Source organism: Myotis myotis, unplaced genomic scaffold (genome assembly GCF_014108235.1).
Source record: "Myotis myotis isolate mMyoMyo1 unplaced genomic scaffold, mMyoMyo1.p scaffold_m19_p_8, whole genome shotgun sequence".
NCBI lineage: Eukaryota > Metazoa > Chordata > Mammalia > Chiroptera > Vespertilionidae > Myotis > Myotis myotis.
In genome coordinates, this window is record NW_023416390.1 from 55,154,256 (window position 1) to 55,166,566 (window position 12,311).

The 12,311-nt window shown below is 40.1% G+C and overlaps 1 protein-coding gene across 2 annotated transcripts in view; it reads left to right on the plus strand.

The window, feature by feature from the left end:
• The first annotated feature begins 596 nt into the window (after positions 1–596).
• Positions 597–12,311, plus strand: part of RBMS1 (RNA binding motif single stranded interacting protein 1) — a 221,328-nt gene continuing 209,613 nt past the window's right edge. The window contains exon 1 of one of the 2 annotated variants that reach the window (XM_036319083.1): positions 597–1,094. In XM_036319083.1, the coding sequence (XP_036174976.1) occupies positions 1,020–1,094 (75 nt within the window). In that variant the 5' untranslated portion in view covers positions 597–1,019. The remainder of the gene's footprint in view (positions 1,095–12,311) is intronic. The other variant, XM_036319080.1, reaches the window with a different exon arrangement.

A 12,311-nucleotide genomic window follows, 5' to 3' on the forward strand; every position in this document is an offset into this window, starting at 1 on the left:
AGTGTGTGTGTGTGTGTGTGTGTGTGTGTGTGTGTGTGTGTCCAAGCTTTGCCTCCCCTTGTGCAGAGGGCATAACATCACCTCTCACATCTGGGAAAACCAAACCGAAGGACACTAACCTTCCCAAGGTCACCTAGAAAAGCAGTGTTGTGGCCTGGGGCGGGGGGCAGGGGTGCACAGAACCCAGGTGTCCCGACTCCAGCCTTGTGGTTGGGCACGAAATCATTTTTCCTTCCCTTGTGAAAATAAAGAAATCATTGGGCGGAGGGAAGTGAGAGATAAATCAGATTTCCTGCTCTTTCCTCTTACCTCCCTTCCCCCTTACGAAGCTAAAAACTCGTGAGAGCAAACGAGGTGTCCACTCTACAGTTCTTAAGCAGGGTCCCCCAATTCCACCTCCACCCCGACACAAAGCCATCTGGGCCCCCGGGGTTTCTGCGCGCCCAATCGCCGAGCCTGGGAGGGTCTGGGAGGTGAGGAGTGGTTTAAACTCAGCCCTCACCTCCCGCGGGTCCCGGCTTCCAGGCGCCCAAGCCCCGCCCCCGCCCGCCCTTCCCCCACGGCCTCCGCACGCCAGCCCCTCTCCCCTCTCCTAATCGGGCGCACCCACCCCAGATGCCGCCTGGCACGGATCGCAGCCACCTCCGCCGCACTTTCCACTTGTATTGATCACCTCCCAGCCCCGCTCAGCCGGCTCGCCCGTGCCGAGCGGCCAGCGCGCCAGCCCTTGGCAGCGCCGGAGCAGTCGGGATCCCGGAGGCAACTCCTTGGGAGCGCCCGGTCCGGGGTGCCCTCTGCGTCCTGCAGTGTCTTTCTACCTGGGAGGAGGAGAAGGAGGAGGAAGAGAAAGAGGAGCAGGAGGAGGAGAGGAGAGAAAGAGGAGGACCTCTCGTCCGGGCTGGGAGGTGGAGCAGCGGCAGCCGCCGCCGCCGCCGCCGGAAAGGGAGAGGCAGGAGAGATCGAGACTTGGAAACCCCAAAGTGCCCGCGACCCTGCACGGCAGGCTCCCTTCCAGCTTCATGGGCAAAGTGTGGAAACAGCAGATGTACCCTCAGTACGCCACCTACTACTACCCCCAGTATCTTCAGGCGAAGGTAAAGGAGCGCCGGGGTGGGGGTGCCGGGGGCGCGCGGCTCGGGCCCGGGAGGGGCGCGCGCTCGGCCCCGCGGGCGGCGGAGTTGATGGAAGGTTGCTAACTATAGCGCCGGCCTGGGCAGAGCCGGGCGGCGCGCTGGGCGGCGGCTCCGGGGGAGCGGAGTGCGGGATCGAGTTACAGAAAGCCGCGGGGGGAGAGACTAGACAGGAAAGAGCCGCCAGCTCCTTCCTGGCCCCGGAGGAGGGAGGGTCGCGGGGCCGAGCGGCGCCCCTAGCTGAGCCCCTTGCCGAGCCTCTCGCCGAGCTTGGCCGCGGTGCTGCCGACGCCTAGAGCCCGCGGCGGGACCCGCCGGCTGCGCGGCTTTTCGACCCCCTCTGCTCGGCCCCGCCCTGCGATCAGTAACTCTTGGCTTCCCTTGGAGTGCCACGGAGCCCCCCGCTTCCCGGAGACGCCCCTTAGTCTCCCGCGCGCGCAAGCGATTTCTGGAGCTTGAGCCTCGCGCGCGAGGGGGGGTTGGGGTTGGGGAAGGGGACGGGAGGGGGCGCGACGGGACGTTTACCTCCCGTCTCCGGCCCTGAGCGCCCGCCCCTCGCCTTGATCTTTGTGCGGTGTGGCACTTCACCTGGTTACTGATTTCCACTTTTACGCTGGTGTTTTGGGTAGGAAAGTGGCCAAAGTCCACACAGCGTTCATTGATGTCCCTTTTAATCTTCCCTGTAGCTTTTGCTTAGGAGGGACAATGGGCAGATTTCAGGGCAGAGAAAGAAGTGACTTTGTATTTAGTTTAGAAAAATACTACCTGTGTGTTTACCACAGATCGATTTCCAATGGTGCTTTCTCAAAAGTGGCCGTGGCATATTCTTAGGTAACACAACTGATGATGTGTAGCCCTGCACATTGCTACTGGCTTTCTAGGGACCCTGGGTACTTGGTTAATAACCTTACCTTAATTTTACAATAGTTGGATGCCCCCTGAACTTATTATATATATATTCCATGAGGAGTGAGATTTCACTGCTTTGGAAGCTTCTCCCACAGTTTGGGAAGGTGGAAGTTGGATGCACCAGCCTTCTACAGCAATTAGCATCTCCTGTCGGGACTCCAGGAGCCCTCTAGATCACAAAAGAATCAAATGTGGATGCAGTGGCTGAACTTTCTTTGGGAGCTTGTAATCACGACCTGCTTGCTGCAGAGGGCATTTCTGGCCTGGTGCAAAGAATCCCTGATTCAACCTCGATAAGCTTTTCTTTCTTACAGTGCGGGTGGTCCATGTTGTGCACTTACAACAGTATTTGTCCAAAAGGACACTTGTCAGTATAGAGACCCAACATTTCCTAGCCCTCAAGGGCCTCCTTCTCACTCCCCCCAATTCTTATATTACTTTGGGTCACCAGAAAGCAGCGAGATGATAGCAGTAGGATGTCCATTATTCATTTCTGTGTGGTCCCCATAAATTTGTTTTCAGGGGCCGGAGGGAGATGCATGTTTTTTTGTGAGCTACATTGTCAAGATAAGTTGCTCAAAGAAATGTTGAGGTGTAATCAATGCACTACCGTTTAGATAGCATATATGTTTAATGCACTTGTTTAAATTATGCAGCATTGGGTGGCTAAAGGACAGCCCAGTCAACACTTAACTATATGAATAATAAATACATACACTCAGGTAAAGAAAAAAGGCCTTGTTTCTACAGGCACATTCACCTTAGTAATTTTTATGTACCATTAGTAAGTTAGAAACCAAGTGCATAGCATTTAATATAGCTAATGCAATACCATTTGGCTCTTTTTGCCCCGTAAATAATTGAAGAGAGAGACAAACGGCAAGAGCCTGCTCTGGTAATTAGGGTAGGATCCCAGAAAGCTTTAGGGCCCATTTTCTGAAAGTGTGCTTCCTGCATAAAGCATTTAATATTGATTTGTGTTACAGTAAATTACATTCTCAAAACATATCTTGCGGTTGCTACTATGAAATCTGAAATCCTATTACTCTGAGTCTCTTTGTTTCCGGGGAAGGACATATATACTCACTTGACCTATATAACATGGTAGTAAAATTTGATAATTAAATATAAATTCCCTATTGTAAAGTATCTTGGTTATCTCAGAAAGGGGCATCTCCTAAAATGTAAAGTGACTAGTTGCAGATTTTAGATAATCACATTTCGGGGCACATAGTCCTCTTTTTTTCTCCCTTACATATCTGCTGGTAACATGGTAGTATAAGTCATTTTTTTAAAAAAGAGAGAGATTTCTTTTGATTTTTACTTTTAAAACAAGTGTTGCCTAATCTACCTAAAGAGTTAATAAACTCACTTGGAATCTGTTGTCTACAGTGATGATCCTTGCCTGTGTGTGCGTTTTAACCTTCCTGAAATATGGGATAGAAAACATCACTGTTTAAAGTACAGTGATATGTTTACTAGTCAGAGTTGTTTTGAAACTTCTGTTTGGAAGCTAAATCAAAAACTGAGGAATGGCACGGTCATTTACACAGTGGTATTTGACAAAAACATTGATCAAGAGATGGATGTGATTGTTCCAAACTGAGGAAGAATAAACGGATGGGATTTCTTTTCATCCGAAGAAATAGATACCAATTAACGTAGCCCTTGAAAAAGAGTTTTGTTACCATCCTTTTAAAAGTTCACATATGTCAAATTATGTTTCTTGTGTTAATCATGCAATCAGAGTCTATTTTGGAAAATTTATTTAGTAATTTTTCCCCATAAAAAACCTATTGGTTACTTGTACATTTTATTAGCAACAAGCAAAAAAAATCTATGGAGCTGTATGACAGTGTGTGACCATATTGGTATACTTTGCTCTTTGACAGAAAGAGGAACTCATTAGAAAATAATACAGCCGCATTAAACATAAAGTACATTTGAGGAGGCTTTGGAAGGGCAGGACATGGGTGGAAATGAGATTGTGAAATTTTCATAATACCTTAGGGTAGAGCAACATAGATTTCAAACAACCTGATTTTACATGCGTGTTGTGATTTTTGCCTCTCTGTCAGGATGGTCTTATCACAGCAGGTGCTCTTTGTCACCTGACACACTCATTCTAGGATGTAGTTTGATATTCCTCCTTATATAAGCACATCTTGTTCTAAAGGATTTTCTGAATTATATTAAATGACATATGCTAGGTTTTGAAAAATTAAATTTGGTATCCACTTTGAAGCTCCACAGGTAATTCAGTGTATTTTTCTAAAGATGTGTATTACACATTTTTATACAATGGATGTATTAATTTCACTTACTGTAAAAGCAACCCTTCAATCACAGTCTGCTTATTTCAAATATATTACAACTTACCTTATTGACATGCATGCATGCAAATATTTATGGGGATTGACGCACTTATTCTGTCTTTTGAAGAAAGGGAAGTACAAAATGTTATTTATTTGATTAGCTACTTTTTGTGCCAGCTAAAAGCAATTTGACAAATTTTGTGATCTTTATTTATAGTTATCAAAATGTTTCTATGAAATATATCATAATGAAAGCTTGGTTTTTAAGTTTTATGTATACAACAGTATTGTTTTTCTATGCTAAAGAAATGTTTGTTTCTAAAACAAAAGTTTGTTTTAGAGCCATTTGGTATAAGTGTATGGTAAAGAACATACCTGAACTGAGATTTAAAATCTGGAAAATAATAAGTAATATAATTTGGGATTCTATTAATGAAGGCTACTAGAACAAAACAGTTTTTCTGAGTTGAATTTCTGAGTGAATTAACATTTTGCTGAATTCCTTAACTTATATGTGGTTATAGCCAAATGAATATTGTATCAATTTGTTTCTCCAGGAATTTGGGGTCATAATTTGATACATAGAACTACTGAGCATTTTAAGGTGGGTTGGAGGTAGAGAAGTAGGATCTTAAAACTTGGAGGGCTTTGTGTCTTAGGAAGTAACCACATTTCTGAGGTGAATAAAGTTTGCTTAAATGTATCAATACAGTAATGTCATATTTTACCCAGTGAATACACCTTATCTCCTTAGGTGAGCGGGGCATTGTGGCTATCTGGAAGTGGTATTGGAAGAATTAAGGTCATGGAAATGTTAAAATGAAGATGCATTATAATGCAGTATTATAGCACCCTTCCCCTTGGATAGCTATTGCTTTTGAATTTCCCATAATGCATATCATTTCTTTATATTTTGGGAACCAAATTGTAAGCTACTAGAAGGGAACAGGAAAAGATAAGTGAAGAGAAGTAGGAAAGTATTCAATCACGTAGTACCAGTATAACTAAATATACCTTACATATTTGGCAATCTTGGCTTTGAATTTAAATTCAGATATGGGCAATTTCCATGTATTACACTTTGAAGAAAAAAAAATTAAAATTTTACTGATTTATTGCTCAGACTTTGTATTTTGCTTACTGATTTATTGGAACTGTAAAATTACCCCAGCATACTTAATGAGTACAGAAATTTTAAGTTATGGGTCTTTTAACTAAAGACAGAGGGATTTTTTTTTCTTTTCCTTTGACTCAGGAGGGAGTTGCCAGGAAAGAAAATATTTTTCCCCTCTCTATATCTGCTTAACGACTAAAAATCTTGTGAGGAATATCTAGAATGAAAGGATAAGGGCTTAGTAAAAATGACATGGACACTTAAATATCGTTCATTTTTTTAAAAGATGAGAAATTTCTTGTCTAGTTTGTTTGATATTGGATGCTCAGTTCACAAAAGTTTATTTTTCCCAAGCATGGTCTTGCAATTCCTTTGTTAGTCTCTCTTCAAAGGGTATCTACACCTCCGTAGTTGCTTGCTTCATTCACAGAACAGTAGGTGCTAAATAAATGCTTGTTAGTAACTGTTATTATTCAGAATAAGTACCTGCAAAATTTTTCTAGACTAGCAAAATAATCATAGTCCAAATTCTACAAGTATAATAAATCCATCCTAATTTTTTAATGAAATCTCAATATGGTTAGATTTGTGTTTTATTTTGTTCCTATAATAAAACTTCCAAATGTTTTATGAATCGAGTAAGATCCCTAAAATGAATCACATAGCAATTGGTCAATGCTTCATTTATGGAATCAAAAGTGCCTTTTTATTCTATCTTTATTAAAAAGTAAGGTGTCAGAGAAAAATCTCATAGTGTTATATTGAGTGTGGGAAATGTTACATATGATGAATTGGTGACAGCCTATCTTTGCCTTCTCTCACTGACCCCAACCAACACAATCCAAACTTTTTCCTGCTTAATTTTCAAGAAAAGCCCCATTTTCCAGGATATTTCAGACTTGGTCAAAACAAAACAAACATTTATTCATTTAATGGATAATAACGAAACTATAAACTATCCTTGAGGTGTTCAGAATTATAGTTATCTCTCAGTCACTGAGTTGCATAACCCTAAACGTGACATTCAGCCTTCTAGCTTTTTAAGATAGGACTAGTGGGAACATGTCAAGGTGCTCTTTTATTCAGCCTATTTTAAAGAAAATGTAATGTGATATTCCAGTGGTTTAAATGCAGGGTCATAGTATTTGGTATAAAATCAAACCATATAGCCTGGGCCAGTATCTATCGGTGGTTAGAGAGTCCTCCCACAGACCACAAGGTCAAGGGCATGTACCTGGGTTGCATGTTCTATCCCCGCCCTGGTAGGGCCCTGGCGAGCGGCAACCAGTCGATATGTCTCTCACACATTGTCTCTCACACATCTGTGTTTCTCTCTCATGACCCTGCCCATTCCATTCTCTCTAAAAATCACTGGGAAGAATATCCTCAGGTGAGGATTAACAACAAAAGAAAAACATGAAAAATTAAAAAAAAAATCAATCCACATAGTATTTAAGATTGAACTTTGGGCTTGGGGATTTCATGGAATAAATTTAAATGTTCTGGCTTCTGCTGTTCATTTTAGTGAATAAATAATAAACCTGGTGGCACTTGGCTGTGCCTCCTAAGAGGCAGCACTTGGATGATAATAGATGTTTACCACTAGTTTGGTCAGATGCTGCACAGCAGAACGTCTTAGAAGCCATGTGTGAACACACGCAAATTTGAGCTCATACACAAATTCAATAACAAAACTAAACATTCCTTAACCAGGTCGACATGCGGGGAAAAGTGTAAAGGAGATGATGACAGCTAAGCCAAGAACAAACTGAACATGTCTCCCTTAACCAAATTCCTTATTTTTGCTTGGTGCATCTAGTCTCCTTAACATAATTATATGAATATTTTAATTTTCCAGACAAGCACTGGAAAATAAGTGTGTCACAGATGATGAGAAAGAGACAAAAAGGAGAGGGTGAAGATAAACATCCTAGACCTCCTAGGGGAGAAAATGTATAAAAGTGAACATTGTCCTTCTCCATACATTGTTTTTTGGCTAAGTCTTAAATGAATGCATTTGTCATTTTAGAGGATGGAGAACAGTCTTCTGGATGATGAATATGAAACCCAGATTCTAAAAGAGAGTTTCAATGCTAATATGAACAGCTAACTTGCTTATATATCTGGTACTGTAAGCACAAAATTCGATGTCCGGTGGATGCTTTCCTACATTGGCTGTAACATTTGTATTCTGGAATTAGGTTAAGTTGTAAGTTGATAGCTTGTTGGAAAATGGCTGAGGTTCACGGAGAGCTAAAATACTAATCGATCATATTTCCTGAGTGACCCCAGAGCACAATTCTCTGCACTTGCTGTTGGGAAAGGGGAGGGAGTATAGTATCAGGCCCCTGCTCTCCAACATCTGACCATCTGCCAGGGAAGACAGAATAGGCACAGTCAGAAATAAGCAAAGAATATTTACAAAATAGTTCACCCAAGGGTCTTAGTGACAGAGAAGACACTGAGATTCATATGTGGGATTAAAAACAGTGGCATGCATTTTGTGAGGAAAAAGTAAAGTGCTAATTAAAGCTACAGTAAACCTGTGACTTTTAGAAAAAGGTTGTGCTTTAGATTAATGAATGAAAAATTTTTGAATTGATAATCAGCATTGTTTTGTATTTATTCTGCTTCATAATCCTCTTTATGAGTATTTAGGATTTTAAAGAGTAACATTTTTAGTACTTTATGTTAACTTCCTCCTTGAGATTTTCATACTTAATTGCCTTATTTTACATTATTATTTTTCCATTTTTTAAATTTAATATATCTTTATTGATTTTAGAGAGGGAGAGATAGAAACATCAATGATGGGAGAGAATCATTGATTGGCTGCCTCCTGCACGCCCCTACAGGGGATGGAGCCTCGAACCTGGTCACGTACCCCTGACCAGAATAGAATAGGGGACCCTTCAGTCCGCAGGCCGATGCTCTATCCACTGAGCCAAACCAGCCAGGGCTGTTTTTCCAGTTTTATGCTTATAAATACGCATAGGCCAACTTATTAGGGTTGTGACAGTCTGAGAATGTAATCTTAAATGATGACATAATGGTTATCCAGAAATGTTACTTTTGTTTTTTTAAAACCACTTTGAAATGATGTTGTTTTTTTTCTCTTAATTTGTTAGACTTGTTCATGGCAAAGGGGAAAAAGTTTAGAGTTTTTGTTATGTTGTACACATTGATAATGTGTCTAATGTGAGCTGGGGTTTCATTAGGAAATAACAGATTTTTTGTTATTCCTCATGTTGCGTGGACATGCTAGGAGCTATTCATTCTCTTTATTTGGTCATCGTCTAGCTTTAATTGTTTTAAACTGAGCGGCTGTTCCCTGCTGCAAGTGGAACGCAGTCCTGCAGGAGTCATCTGGCCTCTGTCTGGCCTCAGTGTGGGACATGGAACCCCTCCCTCTGGCTGCTCATTGAACGCATGCTATTGGGCTGCTGGGTCCCAGGTGAAGAGTGGGTTCAGGGAAAGGTTTGTATAACAAAATTAGATCATTTTGGAGGTCTCAAAAATATGTTTTACTGCTCTTGAAGGAAAAATGCATCATACTCCATTTCTGCAAGTGTGTGGGCCCATTTTACATGATACCAGTTTTCTTTATTTAATAAATTAAAAATGTAACCGTTAGAATGGGAGATTTGGATATATCATGGAATATTATGCTCTTAACTTGAGAGTCTTAGGGAAAACCAAAGCTGCCATAATGAATTTTAGATTAAATTTGCATTTATCTTTAACTCTTCAAATGACACTATACCATTTTCCCTGTTTAACACATTTTATTTTTTTATGTTTTTATTTTTATATTTATATTAATCTTCACTCGAGGATATTTTTCATTGATCTTTTAGAGAGAGTGGAAGAGAGAGGGAAGGACAGAGAGAAATATCAATATGAGAGAAACACATCGATTGGTTGCTTCCTGCATGCGCTCTGACCAGGACCCAGGCCAGGGAGGAGCCTGCAACCAAGGTACCGGCTCTTGATTGGAATTCGGTCCCGGGACCCTTTGGTCCACAGGCCGAAGCTCTATCCACTGAGCCAAACCAGCTAGGGCTAAACATGGTGATTTTGAGAATTGCAATTGGAAGTCTGTTTCTACTACTGGAGAACCTCTAAACCTTTTTTACCTGTATAATAACAAGGACATATTTTCATAGTTTATAAAATAAAGTCTCAGATAAAATGTTTGTTTATAAGAAAAAGTAAACCTTCCAAGAAATTTGTAATACCTTTGTCTTCTCAATAGCAATTTGGATTTATCACCAACAGTGTTTTGACTAATGCAAACATTTATAAAAAGAAAATATTGCCAGTTTTTATTTTCAGGTCATTAACTGAAATACTCCCAAGAGCCTCTCTGCCTCTACCCCCCACCCCACCTCAAAGCATAGCTTTGATTAATTTCATTGTTTTAAAAATGGAAGTCTTAGGGAAAAGGTTCCTAATCTCAGTCTCTTTGTAGGTTTCATTCCACTTGATCACTTGAATACTTTTATTAAACAACAATAACAACACAGAAAGATTTGGCTACCAGAGAAAGTATTAGAGCAAAATTACTAAAGCTGGACAGATGGTATTTTTCTGGGGCTCTATATGACTTGTTTAAGGGTCAGGCATACCTTATTTTACAAGTGAGTTGTGTTTCCAACAGGTTTGATTCCAAAAAGTTCACTTGTCAGTTATTTAGAACTTGAAATTCATTTCCTATATTTCATTTATAAGAGCCTGCAAAGTGTTTCTTTCCTCTCTCCCTTTTCCTCTCTCCCCTCACTCCTTCCTTCTTCTCCCTTCTCCCCAACTCTTACTCTCAATTACTCTTCCTGCACACTAAGAGTAGTGCCACTCTGGGCTTACATCCACAGGTGTAGGTGCCAGTGATGGATCTGCCAGGACAGTTGTCACATATAAACTACTCATACTGCAATTAGCCTGAATTAGGGACCAAGTGTGCCTGACTTACTTTGCTAAAGAACTCTTTCTACCTCTTAATGCTACAGTTTATGATTAAGAATTTCCTAACAACAGTTGCCTCTTTGAATTTGATTTTCTTTCTGATTCTTTATCCAATTTTATGTGGAAATTTTAAATAAAAATATTATTGATTAATCTACAAGTGTGTTAAAGAAGCGCAGGCATGATGTAATACTTTGAATAAAAGAGAACATAATTGGCATAATAGAAAGTATTTTGATGATAAATGTATGTATCTAATGAGATTGGAATGTAAATAGGGCATAGTGAAATGCTAAGACATTTCCATTTTTTCTTCACCCATACTTTCACAGTATTATAACCACTTTTTCTGTTTCTTGAATATTTCACAAAACTATTTTTTATCTAAAAATAATCACAAAAGTATTGTGTGTTTTTAATTTGTAAAAGACTAAAAAAACTTTTCTTGGTCATGTTCCTTAGATTTAAATTTTAATAGCAGAAATATTAAATGTTGATTGTTTGCTGAAGAATAGATTATAACTTAATATATAAACAGGATTTAAAATGATAGTGGGTTATTATCCAGTGTTCTTTTCTACCCCTGCGTCTCTACCACAAAATTCAGATTCATGTTTCAGCAGGACAGGATGTTCTCCAGTGCACATCCTTTGAGCCTTCAAAATTTGATTTGACTGTGTGGTCTGAGGAGAGCTTGTTCAGATAAGTACATTGTGATAGTAATCTGTGTCTGGGCCCTAATGAACATCTGCTTTCTAGGGCGCCACTGCAGTACCTTTCTTTGTTTCTTTTTCCTTTGCCTTTTTTATTTAAATCTTGTTTAAACCCTGCAAATAGGGTTGCTTTTCAATATGCAAATGATCCTATCTCCCTTTTTTTTTGGGGGGGGGGGGGAAGCCAGATATTTAAAATAGGAATGGGTTGGGAATTTAAAAGGAGTCTACAGGAAGCAAGCCCACAGCTATAGTTCTACTATTGATAACTCAGACATTATACTAAAATCATCTAGTTAAGGTCGTGTAGTTGGAACTACCTGGCCAATTTAATTAAACTCAACACACTGAGCAGGCATTGTATTAGGCCCTGGAAAGTGCAATATGTAAATAAGACATGGTTTGTGCCATCATGGAGCACAATGGAATATTTTTATTGACTTGTTTCTTTGTTTAAAATTTTTATTGAGGTGGAACACACAGTACAGCGCACACATTTTAAATAAGTGGGTATACTCATATAATGGCCATCCAGGTCCTTCTATAACATTTCCAGCAACCAGAAAACACCATCCTGCCCCTTCTCAGTTTGTGCTCCCTGAAAATAACCATCAGTCTTACTTTTAGCTTTGTAGATTGATTTCGCCTATTCATAAAAAGGAAATCCTATACTATACCTCCTTTTGTGTCTGGCCTCTTTAGTGCATCATTATTGGTTTGATTCATCTGTGTTGTTAGGTGCAGCAGATGTTGGTTCTTTTTTTAAATGCTATGTAGTATTCCATCACAGAATAGACCACAATTTACTTCTCTATTAATGGGTATTTGGATTTTTAAAAATTTTGACTGTAATGTGTAAAATTGCTATAATTATTTGTGTTTATATCATTTGGTATGTGCACTTACTCATAGTAGAGGAACTAGTAGGTCATGGATCTGGTATGATATGTGTATGTTCAGCTTTGGTAGATATTACCAGATATTACCAGGCAGAGCATGAGGAATCTAATTGCTCTAAAGTCACTCACACCTGGTATTGTCAGTCCTTTTAAGTGTAGGCTTCTGTTGGGTAGTAGCTCTTAATGTATTTCCCTAACGACTAATGATGTTGAGCACTTTTTCTTATATTTATTGGCCAAATGACTATTCTCTGTTGTGAAGTGCCTAA